We start from the raw sequence: 12735 nt of genomic DNA, 5'->3' as shown, positions 1-12735 counted from the left end.
GATTATAGAGGCAGTCTATAGTGGTCAAAACAATTTTTTGGGGGAGATCTACCAGGATTAAATACATGTGACTGTGATGAAATAGCTACCAATGCTTTACTCAGGTGTTCCCTACAAGCAAAACACAGTGCCAGATTCATTGCCCAACTAGCGCCACTGGCACAGCGGAATCCATTGACTTATAAGTCTGTCTGTTGGGTTCTACTAAGGTTCTCGTAGTTTGGACAGGAAAAATGGAGATGATGTGACCTAACTTGTTACTTAGTGGACATATTCCACAGCCATGCCTTCTTCATAGATGATCCTGACATCTCTTCCCCAATGATGTGCCAATGAGAAGGGCACAACTTGTAGAAGACCACTTTTTAATCCAATTTTGGGTGGTCAACTCCAAGTGGTTTCTCCGTGCTCACTGATCTATGTCATATTTGGAAGATCTTTGCTCTTACAGATTAGTCTGTGTGTTCCATTAGCAAATATCTACTGATACTCCAGTTACTCCTGTAGCCATAGAGTATTTCACCTTTAACCGCTAAATTACAAAGACCATGTTAAGAGCTTGACAAGAAAATATCCCACGTTCTTTAGAAATGGACATGACTCACCATTTGGGTAGGGTCGCAGGACCGTATTATCTGCATCCGAGAAAAACAGTGTGATTATTCTGAACAGACTCTGATCAGAGTTTGATCAGAGTTTTAATAGAGTGGCATCAGTTTTTCTCGGAGATCGAGAGGAGAACAAAAAAAGTTTACACCTTCTCCATTCTGTCAGATGTTGAAAATCGGACCGTGCTTTAAGAGGCAAGGGTTAAAAGGAAAAAGGTAAAGGTCAAAATATCCAAACCTCAGTATCTTCCTCTTCTAAAAAGCAAAAGCTCTTGAGCTTTTTTTCCATTTTTAAATGAAGTCTCACATTAAGATCGATACAAAGAAATATGATAAGGTTGATATCCCTGACGGTATCTGTAATATGGAGAAATATTTGGTTGGATTTACGGCATAAGTAAAGGTCTTGGAGATATCACATATTTGGAAATACTTGGGGGAACTTAATATCTTGGAAAAAAAGAATGGAGGGAATATGATGAAACCTTAGAATTTAATAGTAGTCAGTTGGACACTTTCCAAGAGAAAGGGAACTTAAGAGAGGGCAAGAGCTAAAACCAGAAGAACGATCAGGAGTAACATAAGAAGGCAAACTAGAGCTTGCATTTTTTTCTTATGATTTTTTTCACAATTAGGATTTTGCAGTGAATAGTCGATTTGGAAAGATTTTAAAAATCTGGCTGCATGGAAACAAAAATGTTCCTAAAATAGCAAAACAATGTTGCCCGTAATATAATAAAAGCATACGTTTAGTAATAGTATAATAAGAGTCTCATTTTTCCAATGCCACCGGTCCTCGGGGGAGTGGCAGTAAGTTCATTGAGCCATCACCTGACCTTGGCAGCCAGTCATAGCAAGGCCATGTAATGATGCATTTATAGGGCTGCACTATGATTGGTTGTCATATTAAATGTTGCCAAAATCATACCCTAAAGAGGAAAATCTAAGTGCTAAAGTCAATTCAGGGTTCCCCTATTTGAACTGGTTAATGTTCTTTGGTTGAACCCTCTTTCAAAAACCCACATTCCTGTGAAGGCTGAATTAGAATTTTTCCCAAGTATCAACCAGACCCATTCCTTCCTGTAACAGCCAATGGGGCATTACAGGTGGTCCCATAGTAGTCTGTCTCTATGGCGAAAGCACTACTTTTGTTTTTTGTAAGGCAACGATACTAATGAAGTATACTATTATATGAACATGTATCACTATACTATATAAAGAGCTAACACTTTTATTTACACTCCATAGAAACCTGACCAAATAAATGGAAAACAGATGGGCAATCGAAAACCCATCTCATCCTACATGCAAAGATTTACGGTACTAAATATTTGCCGGCTGATCACATAAGCATTTGCAACCTCCATTTACCTCTCACTTCCATCACAGTATGCACTTATTTACCATATTGAAATAGTATCCTGCCAAATCCGGAGAATATACAGTATTCAAGAAGAAAAGGTGCAACACATAAAAATGAAATATATCAAAAGTAACAAAAAAAGGAACACAGATAAAGTGATCGAGCTTGTATATTATTCATATGAGGACAACTCAAAGCCTAGACCATGCATGGCAGCAAACCTCCCCTTCAACAACTCCTTGTTCTCCAAGACACACCAGATACAAGTTCTTGGTTGAGAACTCTGTCCATATGTTATCTATGATTATAGACTCCTCATTACACTACATTGTGATTATTTCATTTGTCTTTGAGGGTTTTTTCGATCTTGTAAAGTCTTCATGGTAACCACTAAATTCTCATGACGAGGTTCTAAATATAAGGTTGGTTATAGGGTGTCACGGGGTCCTTCTCCGGTACCACACAATCAACAGAGCCAGTGAAGAGTGAACAATCCCAAGACCTTTATTTAGGCAAAAATACGAAAGGTCCATATACAATCCACCACACAAAGGATAAGATAGTCCAGAAGCCGAATGCAGTTCAGTAACTGGATTAATGTCCAAGGAGATGAGAGTCCAATAATCCAGCAGGCCGAGGATAAAAAATGGTCCATATGCTTCCCCTTCTCTCTGACGTGCTGTGTTCACATCATCATTCCACAAAGGACTGATCGTTGTGTCACCTCCCTTATATTTACAAGTCCCTCTCCTCATTCACAGGTTAGGGGGGTGGGTCGCAGGGACTCATTTTTTCAACAAGCTAGGTCAATATGTCATAGCATATTTGCAAACAATACTGTGGGGACTGATATCAGATGGCAGCAACAGCCATTCATCAATTAGCAAATAACTCCTTCTACAAGAGAACACCATGAAAATAAGTAAAATAGAAATATGTACAAAAATGATACCCACATAGCATATCACATCATCACATAGGGTTATTCTCAAATTCTTTTATTGGTAAAATTCCAACAAACAAACAAACATCTTTGTAATCTAATATTTGTTCCCAAGAATGGCTAGAATTTTAATTTTATAATTTTATTGCTCTTTGCCTCACTTATAATTCTACACAAGCCATTGTAGTTTATCAGCGGTGGCTGGTCTCCTAGGCAAAGAGCAGAGCGCTTAGGCCATGTTCATACTTTGCGGTGTGCTCTGCGGGTTCTCCCGCAGCGGATTTGATAAATCTGCAGGGCAAAACCGCTGCGGTTATCCCTGCAGATTTATCGCGGTTTGTTCCGCGGTTTCCGCTGCGGGATTACTCCTATACTATTGATGCTGCATATGCAGCATCAATAGTAATGTTAAAATAAAATAAAAAGTTTATATACTCACCCTCTGACGTCTCGATCTCCTCGGCGCTGCACCCGGCGGTCCGGTTCCAAAGATGATGTGCGAGAAGGACCCTTCGTGACGTCACGGTCATGTGACCGCGACGTCACCGCAGGTCCTGTTCGCACAGCAACTCTGACCGGCCGGCCGCGTGCAGCGCTGAGAGGTGAGTATAACATGATTTTTTATTTTAATTCTTTTTTTTACCCCAAATATGGTTCCCAGGGCCTTGAGGAGAGTCTCCTCTCCTCCACCCCGGGTACCACCCGCACATTATCCGCTTACTTCCCGCAACGTGGGCACAGCCCCATGTGGGAAGTAAGCGGTTCAATGCATTTCTATGTGTGCAGAATCGCAGCGATTCTGCACAAAGAAGTGACATGCTGCGGAATGTAAACTGCTGCGTTTCTGCGCGGTTTTTCCCGCAGCATGTGCACAGCGGTTTGCGGTTTCCATAGGGTTTCCATGTAAATGTAAACGCAATGGAAACTGCTGCGGACCCGCAGCATCAAAATCGCGGCGGTTCCGCGGTAAAAACCACAAAGTGTGAACATGGCCTTTTAAGTTATTTTTTTTATTTATTTTTTTTCTCTTGAGTTTGTAAACGCTCCTCTGAAGATGGCTGGATCACTGGACCCCTGAGGTCCTCCGATGCTGCAAGAGCATAGATTCCTCTGCTTGCAAAAAGAGTAAATCTTTTAGACCAGCAGCTCAATGATGTCACTAGTCCAAACTGTCAATCAGGAGCACATAATCCTCCACAAGCAAGAAACCCTTGAGGTTGGGGAACAGCACGCTCCTGAATATGGAAGAAAGGATTACCATTGGTCCAAACTGTCAGTGAGGAGCACACAGCTCCTCGGCAAGCAAGAAACCCTTGAGGCTGGGGAGCAGCACGCTCCTGAATATGGAAGACAAGATTGATACTGGTCCAAACTGACAGTGAGGAGCACACAGCTCCCTGGCAAGCAAAAAACCTTTGAGGCTGGGGAGCAGTACGCTCCTGAAAATGGTAGACAAGATTGAAACTGGTCCAAGCTGTCAATCAGTGAGGAGCACACAGCTCCCCGGCAAGCATAAAACCCTTGAGGCTGGGGAGCAGTACGCTCCTGGATATGGAAGACAAGACTAATACTGGTCCAAGCTGTCAATCAGTGAGGAGCACACAGCTCCCTGGTAAGTAGGAAGCCAGGAGGTTAGAGAAGGGCGTGCTCCTAAATATGGAAAAAGAGATTTAACCCTTTAAGGCGGCTTTTCTCACAACCTCAGGTTAGCAAAAGGAGACTCTCAGTCTGGCACACCTGACCCTTACATACGGTATATTACATTCGAAGTAATCCCTGAATGGCTGACGCATATTACTATATACTGCAATGTATGGTCAGATGTGGAGATGGCTATAATGTACAAAATGTTTTACCTCCACTCAAAATGTAAAAAAATAAGCTTACGATATCACTCACTTTTAGTAATAGTCAGAGCGGTTCATGATGGAAAGATTTAAGCTGCTGTAGGCAGAATTTGTGCAATGTAGACATGTTTTCCATGACATTGAAGGGAAACAGTTGTCACTACTGAATTCTTTGCATTGACTAACAAAGCTATAGATCTGCAGTACAAATGAGTGCAAATGGAGGTTTCTGGCAGTGCGATGATACTATGTTGGAGAGAGCTGACCGTAGACTACCTGCCTTGTTTTTTATCGGATATCCAGGGACAAACACAGCTAAATGATTTTAAAAAATATATATACCCCGTGATTCAAGCATGTAGTGTTATAATAATGTACACATATATTTACTTACTAGATGGTGGCCCCATTCTAACGCATCGGGTATTCTAGAATATGCATGTCCACGTAGTATATTGCACAGCCCACGTAGTATATTGCCCAGCCACGTAGTATATTGCCCAACCACGTAGTATATTGCCCAGCCACGTAGTATATTGCCCAACCACGTAGTATATTGCCCAGCCACGTAGTATATTGCCCAGTCACGTAGTATATTGCCCAGCCATGTAGTATATTGCCCAGCCACGTAGTATATTGCACAGCCATGTAGTATATTGCACAGCCATGTAGTATATTGCCCAGCCACGTAGTATATTGCCCAGTCACGTAGTATATTGCACAGCCCACGTAGTATATTGCCCAGCCACGTAGTATATTGCCCAGCCACGTAGTATATTGCCCAACCACGTAGTATATTGCCCAGCCACGTAGTATATTTGCCAGTCACGTAGTATATTGCCCAGCCACGTAGTATATTGCACAGCCCACGTAGTATATTGCCCAGCCATGTAGTATATTGCCCAGTCACGTAGTATATTGCCCAGCCACGTAGTATATTGCCCAGTCACGTAGTATATTGCCCAGTCACGTAGTATATTGCCCAGCCACGTAGTATATTGCCCAGTCACGTAGTATATTGCCCTGTCACGTAGTATATTGCCCAGCCACGTAGTATATTGCCCAGCCATGTAGTATATTGCCCAGCCACGTAGTATATTGCCCAGCCACGTAGTATATTGCCCAGCCATGTAGTATATTGCCCAGCCACGTAGTATATTGCCCAGCCACGTAGTATATTGCCCAGTAACGTAGTATATTGCCCAGTGACGTAGTATATTGCCCAGCCACGTAGTATATTGCCCAGTTACGTAGTATATTGCCCAGTGACGTAGTATACAGCACAGAGCCACGTAGTATATTGCACAGCGACGTAGTATACAGCACAGAGCCACGTAGTATATTGCCCAGCCACGTAGTATATTGGCCAGTCACGTAGTATATTGCCCAGCTACGTATGTCACAGGTTAAAAAATAAAAAATAAACATATACTCACCTTCCCAGGTCCCCTTGTAGTCCTGTCGCCTGTGTGCGGTGCATGCGGCAGCTTCCGGTCCCAGGGTTGGTATGAGCGCAGGACCTGTGATGACGTCGCGGTCACATGACCGCGACGTCATGGCAGGTCCTTCTCGCGCAGGCACGCAGGACCTGTGATGACGTTGCGGTCACATGACCGTGACGTCATGGCAGGTCCTTCTCGCACAGCATCCTTAGCACCGGAACCTGCAGGCACGAGCGCATCGTCGGACTACGGAAGGTGAGAATAGCAGGGTTTTTTTTGTTTTTTTTACTATTTTTAACATTAGATCTTTTTACTATTGATGCTGCATAGGCAGTATCAATAGTAAAAACTTGGTCACACAGGGTTAACAGCGGCGGTAACAAAGTGCGTAACCCGCAGCATAACGCAGTCCGTTACCGCTGGCATTAACCCTGTGTGAGCGGTGACTGACTGGAGGGGAGTATGCGGGCACCGGGCATTGACTGCAGGGGAGTAGGGAGGGACTAATCGGACTGTGCCCGTCGCTGATTGGTCGAGGCAGCCATGACAGGCAGCTGGTGAGACCAATCAGCGACGCGGGATTTCCGTGACGGAAGTTGCCGACAGAAAGACGAAAGTACCCCTTAGACAATTATATATATAGATTTGTACCAATATAATTCCTTTATAAATCTGCCCTGTTTTGCACCTGTCATCCCCTTATTATGACCCTCTAGGCTCTATTTACTCTCTGGTTGCTTTTGAGCAGTCCTGCTGCGGTTCCAGTCCTCCTGGTTGATCATGTGCAGTGCAGTCTATCAGAGATGGATTCCTGCCAGTATTGCTTTGCTCTGCCTCCAGCACTGACAAAATGTATTCTAGCTGTCTGCTCCTGTACAGGACCCTGCCTGACTCCTTTCATCTACTGCCATCTATGTCAATATAGCTTTGTGGTTTTATATAATTGTTAGCTGGTTTCTAGCGGAGCTCAACTCTCCTGCACTCCTCCACAACTGAGCTTGCAATAAATAGTGCAGAGCTGAGCTGTGTTTATTGCCTATTGTTAACAGATCAGTGATGTGAAACTGTAAATGCTGCTCTGTTGATGCATAGGGCAGAAGATAATTGTCTGCCATATGCATCAATAAAGCAGCATTTGCAGTTTCACATTGCTGATGTGTGAGTTGCAGGCAACAGATACAGTTGAACTCTATTGATTGGAAGCTTAATTGTGGAGGAGTGCAGGAGAGTTGAGCTCTGTTCAAAATCAGGTACCAATGATGAAAAAAACCACACCGGCATCTACTCTGCTGTAGATGGCAGAAAATAAAATATGTCAGGCAGGGTCCAGTGCAGGAGAGTAAAAAGAATCATAAGGTGAATTCTACACTTAAATTAGCTTGATGATCACTCAGAGAGGTGGGGCTAATTAGGAGAACACATTAGCGGAGGAAGCTGGTACTGTGCTCTGCGAAAAATAAAGCTATTGTGGGAATAGCCCTTTAAATTACATTGTGTTCCATGAAACTATGTAAATCTGAGTTTTGGCTTTAGACCATAAAACTTGTGCATTCCTGGCATAGATGTAGGTGCAGTCTACATAGATTATAACTACATCTATGAGACAGTGGTCAGATCTCCAGCTTTATCTTCATATCAGTGGCCACATTGAAAGTGTTGTCCTTGGTTAACAATCCATTTTTGTTAGATTGGTACCTTTTTTGGTATTTGTTTGCTTGGATCCTCAGCGATCATCTGTGATCTGCGAAAGAGCCAGTCAGCACAGCAAGTGATAAGTTCTTCCACAGCACCTCCACAGGAGAGAAAAAGTATTGCACAGAATTCATCAAAATCAGTCAATCATAATTAGCTATTTGGCACACCATGGATACATTTTAGCTAACTGAATCTTGTGGTTTAGCCTAACTATAGTGTAGTATTACCTAAAAATGTAGTTCCTTCCTTATCCGGAAAATTCTTTAAGTGGGCTAAGGCTTGTTAGCACCAAACAAGGTATAGAGTGCTTAGTATACCAATGCATCATTACGTTCTGAGGGTGGACGAAAACCACAAAGGGTAATTAGTGAGAACACAAAACAATTTCATCAGGACGATTCTGAGCTTTATTATCTGATCCTGCTTCAATGATTCTTTGTAATTTTTATTTTATTACGCCCCTGGCAGATTCTGCTTTATGTTATAATAATACATAAGCTTCTAGACAGACAGACTAGAGTTGTGGGTAATAATCATTATTATGTTTTTTAATATCAGAGAGAATGGAGAAACTAATCTTGACATTATATTTTACTCCAAGATGAATGGCTGGGAGAGCAAGAAGGAAATTAGTATGTAGGTGATATAATCATGGCAACGCAAGATATCACAGTGGTATAGTTCAAATATATAGGACCCCGAGGTGTCTTTTAACTATGGCTGCTGCAGCTTGAGAAGCAATCCTCGTCAACAGTCTTTATTACATATACTCAAGTTAGGTCTCTGTACCAGGGTGCAGAATGTTTCCAATATTACTAAGAATAAAAGTTATATGGTCTTTAAAAAGATACTTTGGTGGTATCCTCTTTTTTATCCAATCCATGGGAAAAAGTTGGAGAAGCTCACAACCTTATCAATTTGCCATTTTAGCCCCTACCAAGTGCATAAAATCAGCATACGGTTCCTTAATCCTTGTCTTCTCAAAGGAGACAAGAAGCCTGGCGATGTCTTTAGCCTTTACTGACTGAAGTCACGCAGACGCTCAGCCAAGTCGAATCTTCATGCGCACTGTCGAGTCGGAAGATAGCGTTTGGCAAAATCTGAATTTGTCTAACAGTTATCTAAAGTATATGGACATTTTATGGGCTGATACGTTAAAGTAGAAACATTCATGAGTAGCAACCCAGAAGCAGTTATGAAAACACGATACACATTGCAAGGCTTTCTATCCATGGCTGCGTGTCTGCATCCACCACCACATAGTTCCAAGCTGTGAATTGTCAGCAAAGGGATTGTTGGCCAGGATTGTTTTGCCTGAGTAGATATCTGTCAGCTTAATGTCATAGATTGGGTGGAGAGGTGTAAATCATTAGAGGAGAAGAACTAATGGAGAGGTGTAAATCATTAGAGGAGAAAAACTAATGGAGAGGTGTAAATCATTAGAGGAGAAGAACTAAACTCAAACCAGGAGAAGATCAACCTCATTCATGGATCTCCAGCCATAGTGGTGGAGCCACATAGGGAAGGGTAAAGGTTGTTGTGTACCTGATCATACAAGTAGACCTCAGCGATGTATAATAAGATGAGCTCAAGGTTCTCAAGTAGCAGGATGAGATTGAAGTATCTTGGTCCCTCCAGAGGACATTATCCTGAGGACCACTCTCCAGTTACCGGTATATAACGAAAACACATTTGATTCATTCTAAACTCTTGTAAAGTATCTCATGCATCCAACCAATACCCTGTCCTGTACAGATGAGAGGCAAGAACCCCAAAATTCTGCGGTCTACAGATGGTTTTACGGAAGGTGTTAAATAATAGGAGAACATGATCAGAAAATGGGATTATCCTCTGCTGGACCTTATGGGTTCTGTTGTGACTGTGCCTCCTTAATATATAGTCTATTAGTTGGTGGTCCCAACTTTTTAAGAAAGTGGTCTAGCTATTATATAACATTTCTGTTTTCTTCACAATTTGTGAATATAGGGAAGGGAGGAAGTGGATATTGTGGAAAGTGGCAATAACCAATAGATCTGCAGCATGGGCTGTATTAAAACTAAAACATGCAAGATTACGCAAGAGGTCAATATTTAAAGATGACCTGTCACTTGCTGAAAAAAATGAGTTAACTGCCTTGTAAATTCCCTACACCCCCCTGATTTTGAAGTTCTTTTCCGTTTTGTGCTGTGTCACTCCATTGCAGAGATATTCACATTTGTTTGTTTCTTCAGGAGCGCAGTATGTGAAATCTCCGAGTGCGGTCCAACTTGGTTTTTTTAAGATTATTCTCTCTGGGCGTGCACTTTCTCCCCTTCATTCCAGACAATGCCTAGTACTGTAGTAGTCTATCAGTTGCTGAGCTGTGATTGGCAGAATCTAGGAGGAAGAAGTGAAGGCACATGCCCACAGAGAAGACTCTGAAGAAAAGCCCGGTTGGACTACAAGCAGAGATTTCACATACTGCGCTCCAGAAGAGACAAATATGAATATCTCTGTAATGGAGCGACGCTGAGCAAAACGGAAAAGAATGTCAGAATCAGGAGAGCTTAGAGATTTTAATAAGGCATTTAACTTTTATAAGGCATTTATCTTTCCAAGCAAATAATTACTGATTCTTGCATCACTTTGATCATAGACAAACTCAATTTTCATAATGACGCAATCCATATTAGAGAAACAATGAATCATTTTAGTGCTATAGCTGTCTGTGAGTGGTGTGCAGTATTACGGTTCAGCACTATTGAACTGCATGGGGGAAGAGCTGCAATACCACCCACAACCTGTAGACATGTGGGGCACTGTTTATAAATGAAAGCAGCCATGTTTTTGTAATTCTAGTAACCTCTTTAATTATTTTTTGATACAGTCATTGAGTAAGGAACTAACAGAATAAATCACTAACCGATAGGCATTCCAAGATCACTGACTTGTGGTCCTAACCTACCCAATAGTAATAAATGATTTTCAGATCCAAAGGAAGCATCTACTCAAATAATACAACATATTAGGATATTTTTGCCGTCTTAAAATGTTCTGACAGTTTTTGGAACAGCAGACACCGAGGACCATGATTATTCCCTTATGAGATGCCATAAATGCCTGCATCTATAAAACTAAACATTAAATAAAACTAAAAATGAAAGGTTTTTGGCCGGCACCCGGAGCATGCAACATGTTTATAATGGAATTATAATTTGCCACACATGACAGAACAAGCTTTATGGTGTCACCAGCCGCAGCGATCATGTGCCATACATTGCAGACGTCACCGCTCACGTCAGTCATTGGCTGCAGGAGGGAGGTGAATGATGGCTGGGATGTCATGTCAGTGGACCGCTGGGGACCACCGAAGAGTGCTTCTGGAGCACCAGAGAATTTGGGGATATTTCCTAATTTTATAACATTCCCTAATATTTGAAAACATTTTGCAATATCTCATTAAAAACCTTTATATATATATATATATATATATATATATATATATATATATATATATATATATTTTTTTTTTTTTTTTTTTTTTAAGTCAATTAATAGCATTTTAGGCAACCACGCTTACCCAAGCACCCTCAGATAGCAATAATCCATATTTACAATAAATACAATTATCACAATGTTTCCTCTGTGCACACGTGTACATGAGAACGTCGTTGAATATTGATACAGGTGTGCTACATTTTTAATTTAAAAAAAAAAAATCCCATTTATTTTTCTATGAATTATTCCTGGTACAGATAGAAGCATATTTCAACCTCACAAGTACAGAATAACATGTCCGATGCCTTTGTTGCAACATATTCACTAAAGTGGAGTCCCATCTTTTTGCTCCAGAAGTAAAACTCTCAGCATCCTTGCCAAGATCTAATCTGCTAGGAATGTTGATTCTCACCCTCCTGGAGCACAGCTCCCACCCTTATTATGCATTTATTACTAGTTTACTATGGACTTACGCAGTTATTCACAGGTGTCCTATTACTTCTGGACTATAATGCCACCAGACAGGTTATGTTCTCCTCTCCACCTGAAGATCCACACAGGTACCTTATTGGGTGTGAATGGATCGCCTAATGTGGCCACTTACCTGTTTTGGGGATAGTCTGTCCTAGGGCAGAAGACAGCAGTGAGTGCAGGTAGAAGAGCAGCAAGACAAACATATCAAAGTGCAGGTGGCTGAAACTTGGTGCTACCAAAACTTCTCCTCCAGATCAGGCATAGTCCCCTTCAGCAGGGGTCATCACAGCTTCTTCCAAGGATCTCAACTTCTGGGGTATCTCATAGGTCAAGTTTAATTCATGCCTGACACCCTTGTAGTGCCTGAAGAACTCTTGCTGCACCCACTTGCAAAGTTTTCTCCAGCTTTAACCATGTGAGGACAGGAATGCAAGGTCTCCTTGTGTGGAGTCCAGGGTTGGGGGAGGCAGGTTGCAGCAGCAACTTACAAAGACAAGCAATGAAGTCATCCAAAGCTTCTTGTTCCCCACATGGAAGGAAAAGCAAAAGTTAGATTTTTTTTTTTCAGGCTCTTCACACACCCTCTGTGGACTCCAGGGATTCTGCAGGGTCCTATAGCCAGTGCTGTAACTGGAGGAGTCCTATGCTGTGACAGCAACAGCTGGATACACATGTATCACCAGACTGCTAGAAACTATGGACACAAAGAGAAGTGTTGCAGAACTGTAGCCTGCAGCTCTCTACTGTCACCACACAGGAAACAACAAGTGTCTCTGCTATTCAGAACAGAAAAATATTACATTGACCTCTGAGTCAAGTGATTTAAAGGGGTTTTCCATGTTAATTATGTGCTTTAGTTAATTTATTTGTCATGCTTGTTCTTATT

At 41.8% G+C, this 12735-nt stretch overlaps 1 protein-coding gene across 1 annotated transcript in view; it reads right to left on the bottom strand.

Annotated features, from left to right (window-relative positions):
• Positions 1 to 12504, bottom strand: part of VWA1 (von Willebrand factor A domain containing 1) — a 67346-nt gene extending 54842 nt beyond the window's left edge. The window contains exon 1 of the mRNA XM_077250145.1: positions 11980 to 12504. Coding sequence (XP_077106260.1) covers positions 11980 to 12052 — 73 coding nt within the window. The 5' untranslated portion in view covers positions 12053 to 12504. The remainder of the gene's footprint in view (positions 1 to 11979) is intronic.
• Positions 12505 to 12735: the final 231 nt, after the last annotated feature.

Source organism: Ranitomeya variabilis, chromosome 4 (assembly GCF_051348905.1).
Source record: "Ranitomeya variabilis isolate aRanVar5 chromosome 4, aRanVar5.hap1, whole genome shotgun sequence".
Lineage (NCBI taxonomy): Eukaryota > Metazoa > Chordata > Amphibia > Anura > Dendrobatidae > Ranitomeya > Ranitomeya variabilis.
The sequence above is the reverse complement of the archived record's forward strand: the minus strand, read 5'-3'. Positions and strand labels throughout refer to the sequence as shown.